Raw genomic sequence first — 14,428 nt, 5'->3', positions numbered from 1 at the left:
TCTATCATGTCCTCCCCACTCAGTTGTCTTTTTCTAAATTTAAAATCCTGAAATGTTTCAGTGTTTCCTTATGTAGAGGTGGGCAACTGTGCCCCTCCAGATGTTTTGGCCTAAATTTCCATCACTCTTAGCGAGCATGGGCAATGGTGCAGGATTGTGGGAGTTGTCGGTCAAAACATCTAGAGGGCCACAAGTTGCCCATCCACAAGTTGGCTTATAAGGAAAACTACCTGCTCATTTGGGTAAACGTTTAGCTTGGAAAAAAGGAGACTAAGGGGAGATATGATAAAGGTGTACAAAATTATGCATGGTATGGAGAATGTGGACAGGGAGACATTTTTCTCCCTCTCTCAAAATCCTAAAACCTGGGGTCATCCCATGAAACTGATTGGTGGGAGATCCAGGAAAAATAAAAGGAAGTACTTCTTCACACAGCGCATAGTTAAACTATGGATCTAACTACCTCAAGATGTAGTGATGGCCATCAATCTGGATGGCTTTAAAATGGGGTTGGATAAATTCCTGTAGGCGAAGGCTATCAATGGCTACTAGCCCTGATAATTGTGTGCTAACTCCAGTATTCGAGGCAATAAGACTGTGTGCACCAGTTGCTGGGGAACATGGGTGGGAGGGTGCTGTTGCACTATGTCCTGCTTGTTCATTCCTGGCTGATGATTGGTTGGCCACTGTGTGAACAGAGTGCTGGACTAGATGGACCCTTGGTCTGATACAGTATGGCACTTATGTTCTTAACATAAGAAGTGCCCTGCTGGATCAGACCAAGGGTCCATCTAGTCCAGCACTCTATTCACAAAGTGACCAACCAGCCATCGGCCAGGGACCAACAAAGCAGGACATGGTACAACAGCACCCTCTCACCCATGTTCCCCAGCAACTGGTGCCCACAGGCTTACTGCCTCGAATACTGGGTTGCCCTTTCCTGCATCTTGCACTGGGCTTTTATTCTGTGCATGCAAAGCTACTAGTAATACATAAGGAATATATAAGCTATGCAAGCTGGCATCAGTCCTCACCTAAAGATGACAGGCAGGCCAATACTGACACAGCACTTAGGACATGGCCAAAGTGCAATGTCAGCGTAACAGTTTCCTTCTTTGGGGATAATTTCTGGTTTGGCACAAAAGCATCAGACTACCAATGAGTGGGATGCTGATGATAAATGTCTCCCCACTGGCAAAAGATGATTTCTCAGCAATCCCAACCAATGAGAAACTCCCCCTTTAATGGAGATTTCTTTTAAAGGCATCAGGTACACCAGCATGTTCTCATTCTCAAAGGTTAACAAAAGCTTAATTGGCTTTCCCCTCCCCAAGATAACCTCTTGTCATTTTACATTAGAAATTACACAAATGATGGCATACAACAAATGAAACACAAGGACCCACAATGGGATGCTCACATTAAATGCTTTTGCTGCCCACAGTATTTGCAAGTTTCTTTAATTTTCTAGCAAAAACAAAACTACACATAAAATTTTAATGTAACATGGATTTCAGTTGTGGGCCTCACTGTGGAGAAAATCTGCTCTCTCGCCAGAATATATATATATAAATATATATATGGGTGTGGGTGTGAGTGAATATTCTCTGTTTTCTTGGCATCACAAGCAGCATAACTGTTGTTGTAGATATGACACAAAACCCATAGTTTGTAAGAAACTATACAAAAGGGACAAGGAAAATTAAGATTAACAGCCTAGACAGTTTCATATTGTGTAATACAGCTAAGTGAAGAATGTTGCCTTTGAGAGAGTCTTTTCACTTCAATGTAGTAATTAGACACTGAATTAATTGAAATGTTTTATCAACACATTTAATATTGCAAAGACCCTTTTTTTAAAAAAGAAAAGCTTTGGAGTATTCGGGGAACAAAGGCATCCATTTTGAAATGTTAGCTCTTACTTATTTCCAGAAACTTTTAAAAACTAGTTACAATTTTACCAAGCGTAACATCTCTTTGCAAAATTAAAACCTTGTCAGAACAAGTGAACTATGTTTTGTTCTATAAAATAAACCGCACAGCATTTAAAAAGAACACACATTTTGCTGTCCCAGCAATTTTAAAAAAAGAAGACAAAAGAATCCCTAAACAATTTAGCTTGTTTCTGCAAGTACAAATCATTCTATACTGTCATTTATTTTAACATATAAGTTAACTATTTTTACCATACATGCAAAGACATCTTATTTACATTCTAATCCTTAAAAGACAGTAATCCCTCACTGTGCTGGATAGCTCTGAGGGGGAGCCCATAAATTGCCCATCCTATAAAAAATCCCAGAATTTCTACTGACAGCCTGGATCCTAAGCACATGAGCTTAGATTTCAACCAAGACCAAAATCTTATACATATTTGGGAGAAAGCTTTATCAAACCCTGTGGGGCTACTTCTACATAAACATGCATCAAGCAGCACCTGTGTTTTAGGCCTCCTATATGAATAGTGAATATGACATCCCCCTTCAGATAAGAATTTTGTAGTAAAAGAAAGGATAGCCTTATGGTGTAAGCTGAGCTCATGGGGTGGGGAACGTGGACTAGTATTTTCTACTAAAATGACATTCAACTTCAATAAATTACCTATGCTGTAAGCCTATACACACTTGGAAGGATGTCCCATGCAACTCAACACCACTTTCTTCCAACTAATGCATTTAGGATCAGTTTTAGCTTCTTGTTATCTAAAGCAATGTCCAAATGAGCACTCTTGTCATGTTAGGACCCACTGGGCTTAAAATTTATGTATTATTTATTTATTTATTAAATATATATACCGCCCTATAGCCAAAGCTCTCTGGGCGGATTACAAAATGGCAGCTTCCCTTAATGAACGTACAAGACAACAGGGATCTTGTACATTATAGAAAGTAGAGAGTGAGGTTTGGAATTCTAACGTTATCCCAGCAGTGAGATGAGTAAGCTGAAGATACGTGAGAAATTTGGTCTCACTGGGCAGTGGGAAAAGTTAATGTCCCAGCTTAAAACATTACACAGAAATCACACCTCCTTCACACACATCCCTTTTGTTAAAATACGCTCTTCTATTTTTTCCACACCTCTAATTGTCCATTGGTTGCTAGAAAACTAACCCCTTAAGATGTACAAATACCTCTAGTGCTTGTCTCACAAACAGGTTAACTTAGACTGCTTCTAGGATCTTTCCACATATTTATTTCCCACATGGCTAGTTCCAATCCTGCAGCCTGAAATCACTACTGCCTGCCTTCACTCCCATGTCTCACAAATACCACTCATACACATACACATACATACACACACACACTGCAGGGTTAACTCGGGGCTCATTTCATCCGACGATATTATCTTGAGTAACCTATAATAAAACTAGCCCTATGAAGAAACAAAAACTTTATTTGTAAGACCACAACATATTGATTCCCATCATATTATTTAATTAATGTACTGGCATATTGCACAGAGATCATCTGCTTTCCATTAAAACAGTTAATGGCGGTTTTAATTGAAATAAAGCTTTCTCGGCACTAAAAGTACAAGATTGAATTGCAAGGAGAAGAAGAGGAACTGACCTCGGAGAGTAAACCTGAAGATGAAATACTAATCACAAATAAATGCTACGTTAAAACCCATTAAAGACTAGTTTTAATCTCATTTTAAAACAATATTAATATAACAGTTGATTTAGCATGAACATTAATTTTGTTCTCATTAATTAGTAGAGAAAACAGATAAGGGCATTGCTCAAAGGCCCCTTTGTAACTAAAAATCTAAAGCAGATTTTTTTTAAAAGCTATGTTCATAGGATTTCAGCAACAATTATTACAAATGACATTTAGGTAAGAAGACATTGATAGGAATGCAAGCTATTAATTAGTAGTTTAATCAGTTCAAATATTCGCTGGTAGTGGGAACTCTGTTCTAATCAGTAAAGAAAAACTTTGAAACAACAAGCTTGTGAGTTAAGGGCATTATATAGGTGTGTAACTATAGGGCTGTCACATAGTTGAAGAAATCTTAGTTGATTAATTGTATGTGTAGAGGTAGTCTATTGATCTAAGTTGCACAAATTTGCATATGAGAACATTGCCCCCATCCCAATGTTTTGTCTCTCTTTTAAGATAATGTATACATTATCTGAGTTTTGAGTCAGGAACACAACAGAACATTTTGACATTCAGATGTCTTCTTAAGACCCACCTCTTCACACAGTTTTTACCTGAGTGTACAGTTGTACTGTGAACAGTTTTATTGTGTAGCATGAATGTAGAGTTTTATTGCTAATTAGGAACTATTTGATATTGTAATGTTATGTTTTAGTAGCATTGACATTGTATGTTCCCCGCTCCGATATCTTTGTGGAAAGCAGTATATAAATTTGAATAAAAGATAAATATATATAATAAGAGGCATTATCTATTATCTCACACATATGAGAGGGACGTCTCTTAAAATAACATGAATCATTTGCAACATACTTGTATTGCAAATCATTAAAACATTTTAAAGTCCGCTGACCAAATAAGCAGGGATCCCTGTTTCCTTGCTCAAAATGAGTTTTCTGATCAAAACATTGCAGCCCTACTTACTATAACGAAAGTACTGGCAGCAATATCCAGCTTCTAGTTCCAATTTACTTTGCTTGCAACATGCAAACACGAGGAGACTTCCCTTGCCTCTGGAAACAGTTGTCTTCTTGCAATACGAATTGGGACTATTGTGAACCTCGATGTCTGTTGTGCTGCTATGCCATGTGCATTGCACACACCAGTTGCGCACACTCATACACACAAACAGCAGCCATCTTGGCAGCTGCTTGGCGCATGTACATTCATTGCTGCAATTGATTAAACAGCTACAAATGGCTATGCAATCTACAGAAGAATACCAGTAGTTCTCATGACGGAAAGAATGTCTTATTGCCTGAGGTTTCTTTTTCCAGGATACATCGGTGGAGTGCCCTAAAGCAGGAATGCAGAACATCTTTCAGCCTGAGAGCAGGATTCCATTTTGAAGAAGCTCTCCAGTGGTGGGTGGGACCAAAGGCAAAAGGGGTACAGCCAAAATGCCAGCTTATTTTAGCTTAAAACTCTTACTGCCAATAAGTCTTCAGAGAGGCATTTCAATCTTCTAGAATTGGGAACTGCATTGGCTGCCTATATGTTTCCGAGCGTGATTCAAGGTGCTGATTTTAACCTATAAAGACTTATATGGTTCAGGACCACAATACCTGACAGAGTGCCTCTCCCGACCTGAACGTACCCAGACACTACGATCAACATCTGAGGCCTTCCTCTGAGTGCCACCTCAAGGGAGACTCAGAAGGTGGCAACAAGGGGCAGGGCCTTTTCAACGGTGGGCCCCCCGATTATGATCCAAGGCCCACCTGGTGCCAACACGGACATCTTTTTGGCACCAGGTGAAGGCTGTCTTCTAAGCCCAAGTACTTAATAGCATATGATGGGGGCATTTATGCCAGCTGGTTGAACAGGTCTAGTATTTTATTGGAATTATTTTTAATTGTTTACATTTTTTAAAAAAAAATTTGTGTATTTAAATTTTTATGTTGTATTTTATCTTGTGAATCGTTGTGAACCGCCCAGAGAGCTTTAGGTATTGGGCAGTAAAGAAATGAAATGAAAGAAGCACACAAAAGCCGGGAACCAAACGAACAACTGGCCTTCCTTCTTCTCACATCAGTCCGTTGGTTTCTGTTCACCACTCTGCTGCTAAGATCATCTTCTTGGCTCGCCGCTCTGACCACATAACTCCACTTCTGAAATCTCTTCATTGGCTTCCAATTCACTTCAGAATCCAATATAAACTTCTCCTGTTGACCTACAAAGCTTTTCACTGTCTAGCTCCTTCCTATCTCTCCTCTCTCACCTCACACTATTGCCCCGCTCGTGCTCTTCGCTCCTCTGATGCCATGTTTCTCGCCTGCCCAAGGGTCTCTACTTCCCTTGCTCGGCTTCGTCCATTTTCTTCTGCTGCCCCTTATGCCTGGAACGCTCTTCCAGAACATTTGAGAACTACAAGCTCAACTGCAGCTTTTAAAGCTCAGCTAAAAACTTTTCTTTTTCCTAAAGCTTTTAAAACTTGATTTTGTTCTGACTTTATACTGTTAGTTTTACCCTACCCAGTGCCTGTTTACCCTACCCTGTGCCTGTTTGCTTTCTCTTCCCCTCCTTATTGTTTTATCATGGTTTTATTAGAATGTAAGCCTATGCGGCAGCGTCTCGCTATTTACTGTTTTACTCTGTACAGCACCATGTACATTGATGGTGCTATATAAATAAATAAATAAATAATAATACTAATAATAATAAGTGGTAGTCAGGGGAAAGGGGGCATAGCCAGATTTGGCCCCGGGAACTGAGTTGCTGCATCCCTGGCCAAAAGGAAAACTGAGCCGTGAGGAGCAGGGGAACCAGGCAGAGTCATCACGTCATTGTGGCACCAAGCAGGACCCAGCTAAGATAGAGAATTAAAGTGTCAGCAGTGAAAGACATATGATATTCTGAAGCTGTCATTTACTGAAGGAAAGTTACTTTTTTATTATTAAGTTGTTTAAACCTAGAGCGCTTGCTTGAGTTTCAGATGTTATCTGAGATCACTACACAATCAGGCTGTGGACTATACTTGCTGCCATAATGTACATATGTGGAAGGAAAAGGAGTTGTTGTACAGTTGCCCAGACAAAATTCCTGATTCCTTAACCCCTACAGTACAATTCCCAAGTAACAATGGAGAAGTGGCCATGCGGGGCAGGAGTAGGGTGGTGGTGGGAAGAGAAGCTAGTCAATTTAGAACTGTGATCTTTTTATTTTATTTTTAACAATTGCAGATGACCCAATTAAGATTCATTTTTGGTGGAGGGCCCAACCAATCCCTAGAGGATGGAAAAGAAAATATTTTAAATGGCTGTTTCTTCTAAAAATGAGTAGTAGCGTCGGTTTATTAAATTGAAATTTACCATTTACTTCTGTCAGCATCTCAAAAATTGTAACCCCATCGATCAGGTAAAAAACATGATTTTTAAAAAGGGGGGAACACTTACTGTTTTCATTTCTAAAATATTTATTCCACTCTTTAGTGCTCCAATTGGCATTCTCATGGCAAATTCAACTAGTGGATAGCTTTAGACACTAATCCTTTCTGTAACATTTTCAGCATACAAAGACCTTTGCAATCTTTTGCTTCTGGGTCCACAAAACATTCTTATCTAACATTATCTTAATACTATGCCTCTTCACTTATAAGTAAGTCCTACTGGACAAAATAAAACTTACATTCAGGTGCATTCAGATGTTTCAGCGCTTAGCATCCTAACTTACGGATGGGCAAAAGTAGATCAGATGTTTTGGACTTCAGCTTCCAGCATTCCTGACCACTGACCGTCACAGAGGCTTCTGGGAGTTTAAATCTGAAATATCTCAGAATCTAACTTCTGCCCACACCTATCTAACTGTTCTGTTCACATGGTGGTCAATCAGCTGCCCACAAGTAGCTTCAAAGGGGGACAGCTAATACAGCCATATGCTAATGGCCTATAAAAACAAATTAATAATAATGAAAAGATTAAGAGTGAACTTTTATTTGCACTCTCTCTCTCTGTTTGAACTAAAAGACAACCAACAACATTAACATGCAAATTATTATTTTTGAAAGATTATTATTTCATAACATATATAATTTTGTGGATATAAATAAAAATATAACTGTTTGCAAGATGATATAATAAAGAGTGAATTATGTTGGATGCTGTATAAATTAATAATAGCTGTTACTTTCAATGTCTATTAAACCTGACAAAAGCATTGTTGTTATCATTGTTTTATTATGCTTTCTGTTTTTAGGTTTTGTAGGATGCCACCTGGGGAGGGTTGATCCTTAAAGGTGCCTCATCAGTCTTTTAAATAAATTAATTAAATAAACAGAGCATTCAAGTTCTAGCCAAGAATGTCTTTCATTCCTTTTAAAAAATATATACTGTTGTTTTCGATGGTTTTAAATTTTGTATATTTTTAATGTTTACTGTTTTTAACTTTTGTAAACCGCCCAGAGAGCTTCGGCTATGGGGCGGTATATAAATGTAATAAATAAATAAATTTACAATAAAACAATCTGGCAACAAACAGCATCAGAATCATTAAACTTTAGTTCACTAAAAACAGGAAATGATCAGTGAGGTGAATGTTTGTGTTATTTATATAGCCCTATGAAGAGAGACTGAAAGAACTGGGCATGTTTAGCCTGGAGAAGAGATTGAGGGGAGACATGATAGCACTCTTCAAATACTTAAAAGGTTGTCACACAGAGGAAGGCCAGGATCTCTTCTCGATCCTCCCAGAGTGCAGGACACGGAATAACGGGCTCAAGATAAAGGAAGCCAGATTCCAGCTGGACATCAGGAAAAACTTCCTGACTGTTAGAGCAGTATGACAATGGAATCTGTTACCTAGGGAGGTTGTGGGCTCTCCCACACTAAAGGCCTTCAAGAGGCAGCTGGACAACCATCTGCCAGGGATGCTTTAAGGTGGATTCCTGCATTGAGCAGGGGGGTTGGACTTGATGGCCTTTAGGCCCCTTCCAACTCTGCTATTCTATGATTCTATGATTTACACCGTGCCACACAGTGTAAATAATATTATACACCTAGAGCACAATCCTATGTATGTTTAGACAGAAAAAAGTCATTCAATTCCCAGCATTTCCCAGCCATTTTTCTAGTCTAAACAAAGGATTGTGCCCTTATGTTATTCTATAGGGCACACAATGGATAAATATTAAAATTCTATAATATAATAAATATCATTACTATTCTCTCTCTCTCTCCAACCATACTAAATCAGCTACTTTCTATCACAACACTAGCCAATGGATTGATGTCATTAGTGGAGCTAAGCCTTGATGCTACAACTCATCTAGTGTTGGCCACCAATCTGGATGGCTTTAAAAGGGGGTTGGACAAATTCCTGGAGGCAAAGGCTATCAATGGCTACTAGCCCTGATGGTTGTGTACTATCTCCAGTATTCGAGGCAGTAAGCCTGTTTGCACCAGTTGCTGGGGAACATGGGCGGGAAGGTGCTGTTGCACCATGTCCTGCTTGTTCATCCCTGGCCAATGGCTGGTTGGCCACTGGGTGAACAGAGTGCTGGACTAGATGGACCCTTGGTCTGATCCAGCATGGCTCTTCTTACATTCTTATATTGAAGCTTTGTATTGCATTTCTATACTGCCCAATAGCCAGTTTACAAAAATCAAACCCCACAATTACAAGATAATAAAACCTCATATAAAACCTTTAACTTACGAAATTTAAAAACAATTTAAACACGAAAAAAAAAACCAACCAACCCAGTTACAATAAGATGCTGGGGCCTATAAACTTTTTCTTTTTTTCTGACAAAATTTAATGTTATGGTACGGTAGGAATATTCTTATAACTGAAAGTCAGTCAAGATCATTTAATTGCATTTGCACAGCTCCAGGTGGTACATGGTTGTTTAGCATCCTTTCATCCAGCTAACTGTTTTTATTTTACCATATGTCATCAGGTATGCAGAGAAGTAAACCAACAGCTAAATAACAGACTTTTAACTCCAACAAATCTGGAGTACCTGGTACTGGAGGAGAGTCATGTAATTAAAAACTCCAGCAGTAAAGTGCAAGCAAAAAAATATGGAGCAAACACATCAGAAAGAGCAGGCAGGTGGGAGGTGTTAGGGGCCATTATGTACCGTCTGGGCAGGCAGGTAGGGAGAGATTCGACTGCAAAGTAGCTGCTAGGCCATTGTGCCTTCCCAACCCAAGATTAGATCTATACCTTGTGTCAAATCATTATGATTCCATCATGGTAATGCTATATCTGTCTTGCGCATTTATACGTCATAAGACACACATAAGACATTTGTTGTGGTATTTTGGATAATGTGGAATAAAAAGCAGGAAATTACAGTATGAAAGCGGTATATGGAATGTGTAATGTGCCCCAACAGTTAGGGGCACTTCAATACCACTATAAAGTAGTAGTAGATCTTGGTGCCTTCTAGCAGCCACAACAACTACAGCCAATGGGAAGGGACGACGGGAGCTGTAGTCACCACCAGGTCAGGGAAGGCTGCACCAGATGATGTTTTAAGCATACTGTTTGGGGACCAATCTGATGCCTTTCCATATGAAAGCATACTTCTCCCACGGATTCACTCGGTGGCCTTTGGCAAGCTCTTTCTTGCATCCTCAAGCTGAGATCTGCAATATGGGTAGAATGGCACTAATCTACCCTAAAGGATTCTTGTAAGGATAACTGAGCCTATGTGCATACAAGCCCTTTGACCGTTTGGAAAAGCTCTGTAATTGCCTGCTTCTGATATGTCAACCTAAATACAAAGCAAGAGCTCACCCCAGTACCTTAGCTCTAGATTTTATCTTCAATATCAAGGTAGACCCTTAGACTGCGAGAACTAAGTAAGAGGGTACAAATTCCATAAGAATAGCTCTGTTTACTCTTTTGTACAAAAACAAGGGAAAGGTCAGCACAAACAGTCACCTTCTCTACCAGGGCCTTCCCCAGTCTTTCCCATTCTGGTGACCCCTGGATATGTTGGACCATAATCCCCAGGCAAGTGCCTCTAAGCCATGCTGGCTAGGGGTGATGGGAGCTGTAGTCCAACAGATGCAGAGGACATCAGGTTGGAGAAGGCTAGCCTACCCAGTGGTCCTGCAGGAGCAGAAGCCACCATTGATGAGAAGGCTCCTGAGAGGCATAGGCTCCTTTCTCCATGCTATGCCAGTACCTGGTTTCTGCTGTGCAGCTGAAACACTCTTCCCCACCTCCTGCCCAAAGCATTCAAGGCAGTGACCGGGTTTGGACGGCACGGAATCATGCTGAAATTCGTGGAGTGGAGCATAAGCTTCATTAGGCAAAAGCTTACCAGAAAAACTTTTCTGATATGTTATCTAACTCACCACAAGGACATTTTGAATATGCAACCCCTACACAGGGGGGCGGGGGGTGTTGTCATGTCATGTGAACCTGGTGAGCATGAGTTATGCGAGGGTTAAACAGCCCTCACCTAACCCTAAAACAGACCATATTTAACCCTTGTATAATCCATTGCTGGATTTGCACGACACAATTCCCCACCCCTCGAGTGGGGCTACACATTCAAAACGGCGGCCGCACACACCACAGCCTCACTGGAAGTTGAATAACCCACTGGTCATGTTGGGCAAACTGCCCCTGCATATGCTCACTCCCCTGTCCTCTGGGTGGATTGGGCCCTACTCCTTGCAGTTTCCTCTGGTGTTCAGGGGAGCAAAGCTGTGCCTCCCGATCTCATCCACATGCTCACTCTGGGCAGTGTGGTGGGTCCACAACACCCAATCGCAACACCAAGAGCGTGGAGAAAGCTGCTTCTCCTTCCAGCCTTCCCCATTTGACAGTGACCCTGTGTAAGGCAACTGCCTCCACTCGCTTGCCCTATTCCACCACACTACCCAAAGACAGCGAGAGGACTAGAGGAGAGGTAGCAGCAACTGCTCTTTGAACCACCTCTAAACAGCAGAACTTGTTCAGATCAGGGAGCGTCAGAAGAGGCCGCACCCTCTGGTTGGTGGGCTGGGTAGGATTATGTTTCCTTCTAAGAGCAAAGGGTGGGGACCGCCCCAGCGGCATTTGGCCAAGCTTCCCCAAAGCCTGGAACTGGCCAGTTGTGTTTAAAGATCTAAACATACTACACTTACTAGGGCATCATTGCCATTTAAATCAGTGGGACTTGTGTCCAAGAAAGCATGCTCGGGATCGCACTCAAATTCGTGTAGTGGAGCAAAAGCTTCCCTAACTAAAAGCTTACTGGAAGAACTTTACTGTTACAATAAACTGTGTCTGAGCACGTACAGAGTGTCTTTCCCTTATCACTGAGAGACAGGAACCACATCTGGCACATTTGTTCAGGAGGATGGGACGGGGGGAAGGGCTTGAATACTTGTAGAAATTAAGCAGTGACTAAATAAAGTACCAGTTCTAATAGACGCTTCCCTAAACTGTCCCACTGAATTCAATGGGGCTTGCATCCAGGGAGACGTGTACAGGATTACACTGTGGGGCTCACCCACCCCCAATCGCACCCCAGAGCTGTCTGAGGGTAAGCAGAGATCGCAGACCTGCCACTGAGCTACGGCACCCAAAGGAGAGAGGGACTGAGAGACAGGCAAGGTGGGAGAAAGCGGGCTGCGCCGCCCACGTCCTCCCCCGGGGCGCGCTGGCGCCTGCACGGGCAAGCCAAAGACGCCGGGAGGGGCCCGGGCGCACTCACCGGGCTGCGCCTCCTAAGCAAGGAAGCTCTGAGCAAAGCCAAGTCCCGCAGCGCCGTCCCAGCCTGGCTCGCCATGGCAGTCGCCATCTTAGTCAGGCCACACGTGGGCAGCGGGGCGGAGCCGAGACAACCCACTGGGCGGCTCTTCTCCGCGCATGAAAGCCCCGACGCCGGCCAGTCGGAGCGGGCTAGGGAGAGGAGCTCCGGCCGTGGCGTAGGGCCGCCTTCCAGATGTGTTGAACTTCAGCTCCCATCATCCTCAGCCAGCGCCTGGGGGTGATGGGATTTGTAGTTCGGCACATCTGGAGGGCGAGGGAAGGCTGGATTAGGGAAGAGAACGGGGAGGAGGAGGAGGCAGTGAAAGAGACAAATATGTTCGGAGCTCAGAAGCAGAAGACAGCCTCGTACGTCCTGCCCTTTTTATCACGTAGTGACTCCGAAATGAGTTCTCACTGAAAGCTACTCCCCGCTCCCAGTAAATCGAGGTTCCTTGAGCCCTCGCTCTCGTTTTTTATGCGAACACACAGACCCAAGTGCCATCAAGCTCCCACGCCAGCTCGCTTGATCGGGAATAGGTCCCATTGAACTCCGCGAAGCTTACTTCTGAGTAAGCGTGCTAAGGATCGTGCACAAATGGTATGCCTGAGCTTCCGTAGGAACTGGGAGTCATGTGTCAAAGCACGTAACAATTCCCTTCTGTATAAGCATCCATAGGATCGGACTGCACAGCTGCAATGTTATGCGCTCTCACGTGAGTTCAATGGGACCTACTTCCTTGTTAGGGCTGAGTTCTCCAAGCTTGTGGGTAGAGAAATTGGGGCGACAATGTTGCCAAATTTCTCTGGTTCGAGGAGAAATTTTCAACAGTTGCTCATAGGTAAAGCTCACCATTGCCAAGGGTTGTAATATAGCTACTTTATTTTCTCAGAAGCGTTTCTGGGGGCTTTTTTCTGCTGCCACTGCAAGTGGCAACAGCATCAATTGTGCTGGCAGGAGGCCTCCATTTTGCATCCTCTGCAATGCAAGGAAGGTGGTATGAAGCTAATGTTGTCCTCCAGTTTCCTGAAAGCTTCTTCTCCCAAGAAAGAGACTTCAGTTGTTCTGCTTTATTCTCACAGTGTTTTAAAATTTATTTTGGTGGCGTATTTGAGCCAAGGGCAGCCAAGAGTGTTGTTTGTGTGTTTTCTTTATACATATCTCCATTGCTGCCTTAGCTTGCAGATCTACACCAAGCAGGATATGACATTTCGAAAACGTTTTGAAGACTATAGGGAGTGTGTCCTGGGCCCCAACAGTTGCCACTACTGCTGTAAACTGTTTTAAAACAGTAGTGTAGATCCTTCAAAAGCTGTTGGGATGGAATTACCTCATAATGAAAGGGAGGACACTTGTACACACTCCTTGGCCACCTCATAAGCAAGGTGAGCACATAATTTTCTTGAAATTTTCCTCACTATTGAATTTCTTTTTCAAAAGCAATTTTCTATTAGACTGAATGAGAACAGTAGAGAAAAATGTGGGAGAAATTTTCAGCACAGCACTCATTCCAAATATCTTGTTAAGATTGTTGGTTTGCAAAACGATACTAAACACTTGGGGGGTTACTGTTCTCCCATTTCCTCATTTCCTTTTATTCTGCTAAGTACATGTTAATGCTGAAATAGCATGCTCATTTTCATATCTTTTGTACCGATCCTTTTCTGAACTCCGGTTTGTTCAAGCCGAATGCTATACACTTGGGTGGTGTGCCCAGCAGTTCAAGAAATGTTGTTTATCATTAACCTTTTATTTAAGCATAAAACCTATTTGACAAATACAAACTCATTATAAACAGCAGGGCTGCATGGAGCTTTCAAAGGAAATAAATAAATAAGTTCCCTGAATGCCATCTGAGCTCCTGCTGATACATGTCAAGAATAAAACAGCTATTACAGCAGTCAAGCAAAGAGCATTTTGTGTGTTGTTGGTGGATTTTTTGTTTTTTTAATGAATAACAGTATTCTAATTTAGAATGCAATAGACTGGGAGCAAATTCGCCTTCCCTTGCTTCACAACATCACCAGGGCCATTGGCTTACATGTGAATTCTTCCAGCAAAATTGAGTAGGGAC

At 42.0% G+C, this 14,428-nt stretch overlaps 1 protein-coding gene across 1 annotated transcript in view; it reads right to left on the bottom strand.

Moving 5' to 3' along the window:
• SUCLG2 (succinate-CoA ligase GDP-forming subunit beta) overlaps window positions 1-12,418 on the bottom strand; it is a 230,286-nt gene extending 217,868 nt beyond the window's left edge. The window contains exon 1 of the mRNA XM_063122034.1: window positions 12,319-12,418. Coding sequence (XP_062978104.1) covers window positions 12,319-12,405 — 87 coding nt within the window. The 5' untranslated portion in view covers window positions 12,406-12,418. The remainder of the gene's footprint in view (window positions 1-12,318) is intronic.
• Between the last annotated feature and the right edge of the window lie 2,010 nt (window positions 12,419-14,428).

Source organism: Elgaria multicarinata, chromosome 3 (assembly GCF_023053635.1).
Source record: "Elgaria multicarinata webbii isolate HBS135686 ecotype San Diego chromosome 3, rElgMul1.1.pri, whole genome shotgun sequence".
Taxonomy (NCBI): Eukaryota; Metazoa; Chordata; class Lepidosauria; order Squamata; family Anguidae; genus Elgaria; species Elgaria multicarinata.
Note: the sequence above shows the minus strand (reverse complement) of the source record. Positions and strands in the feature narration are given on the sequence as shown.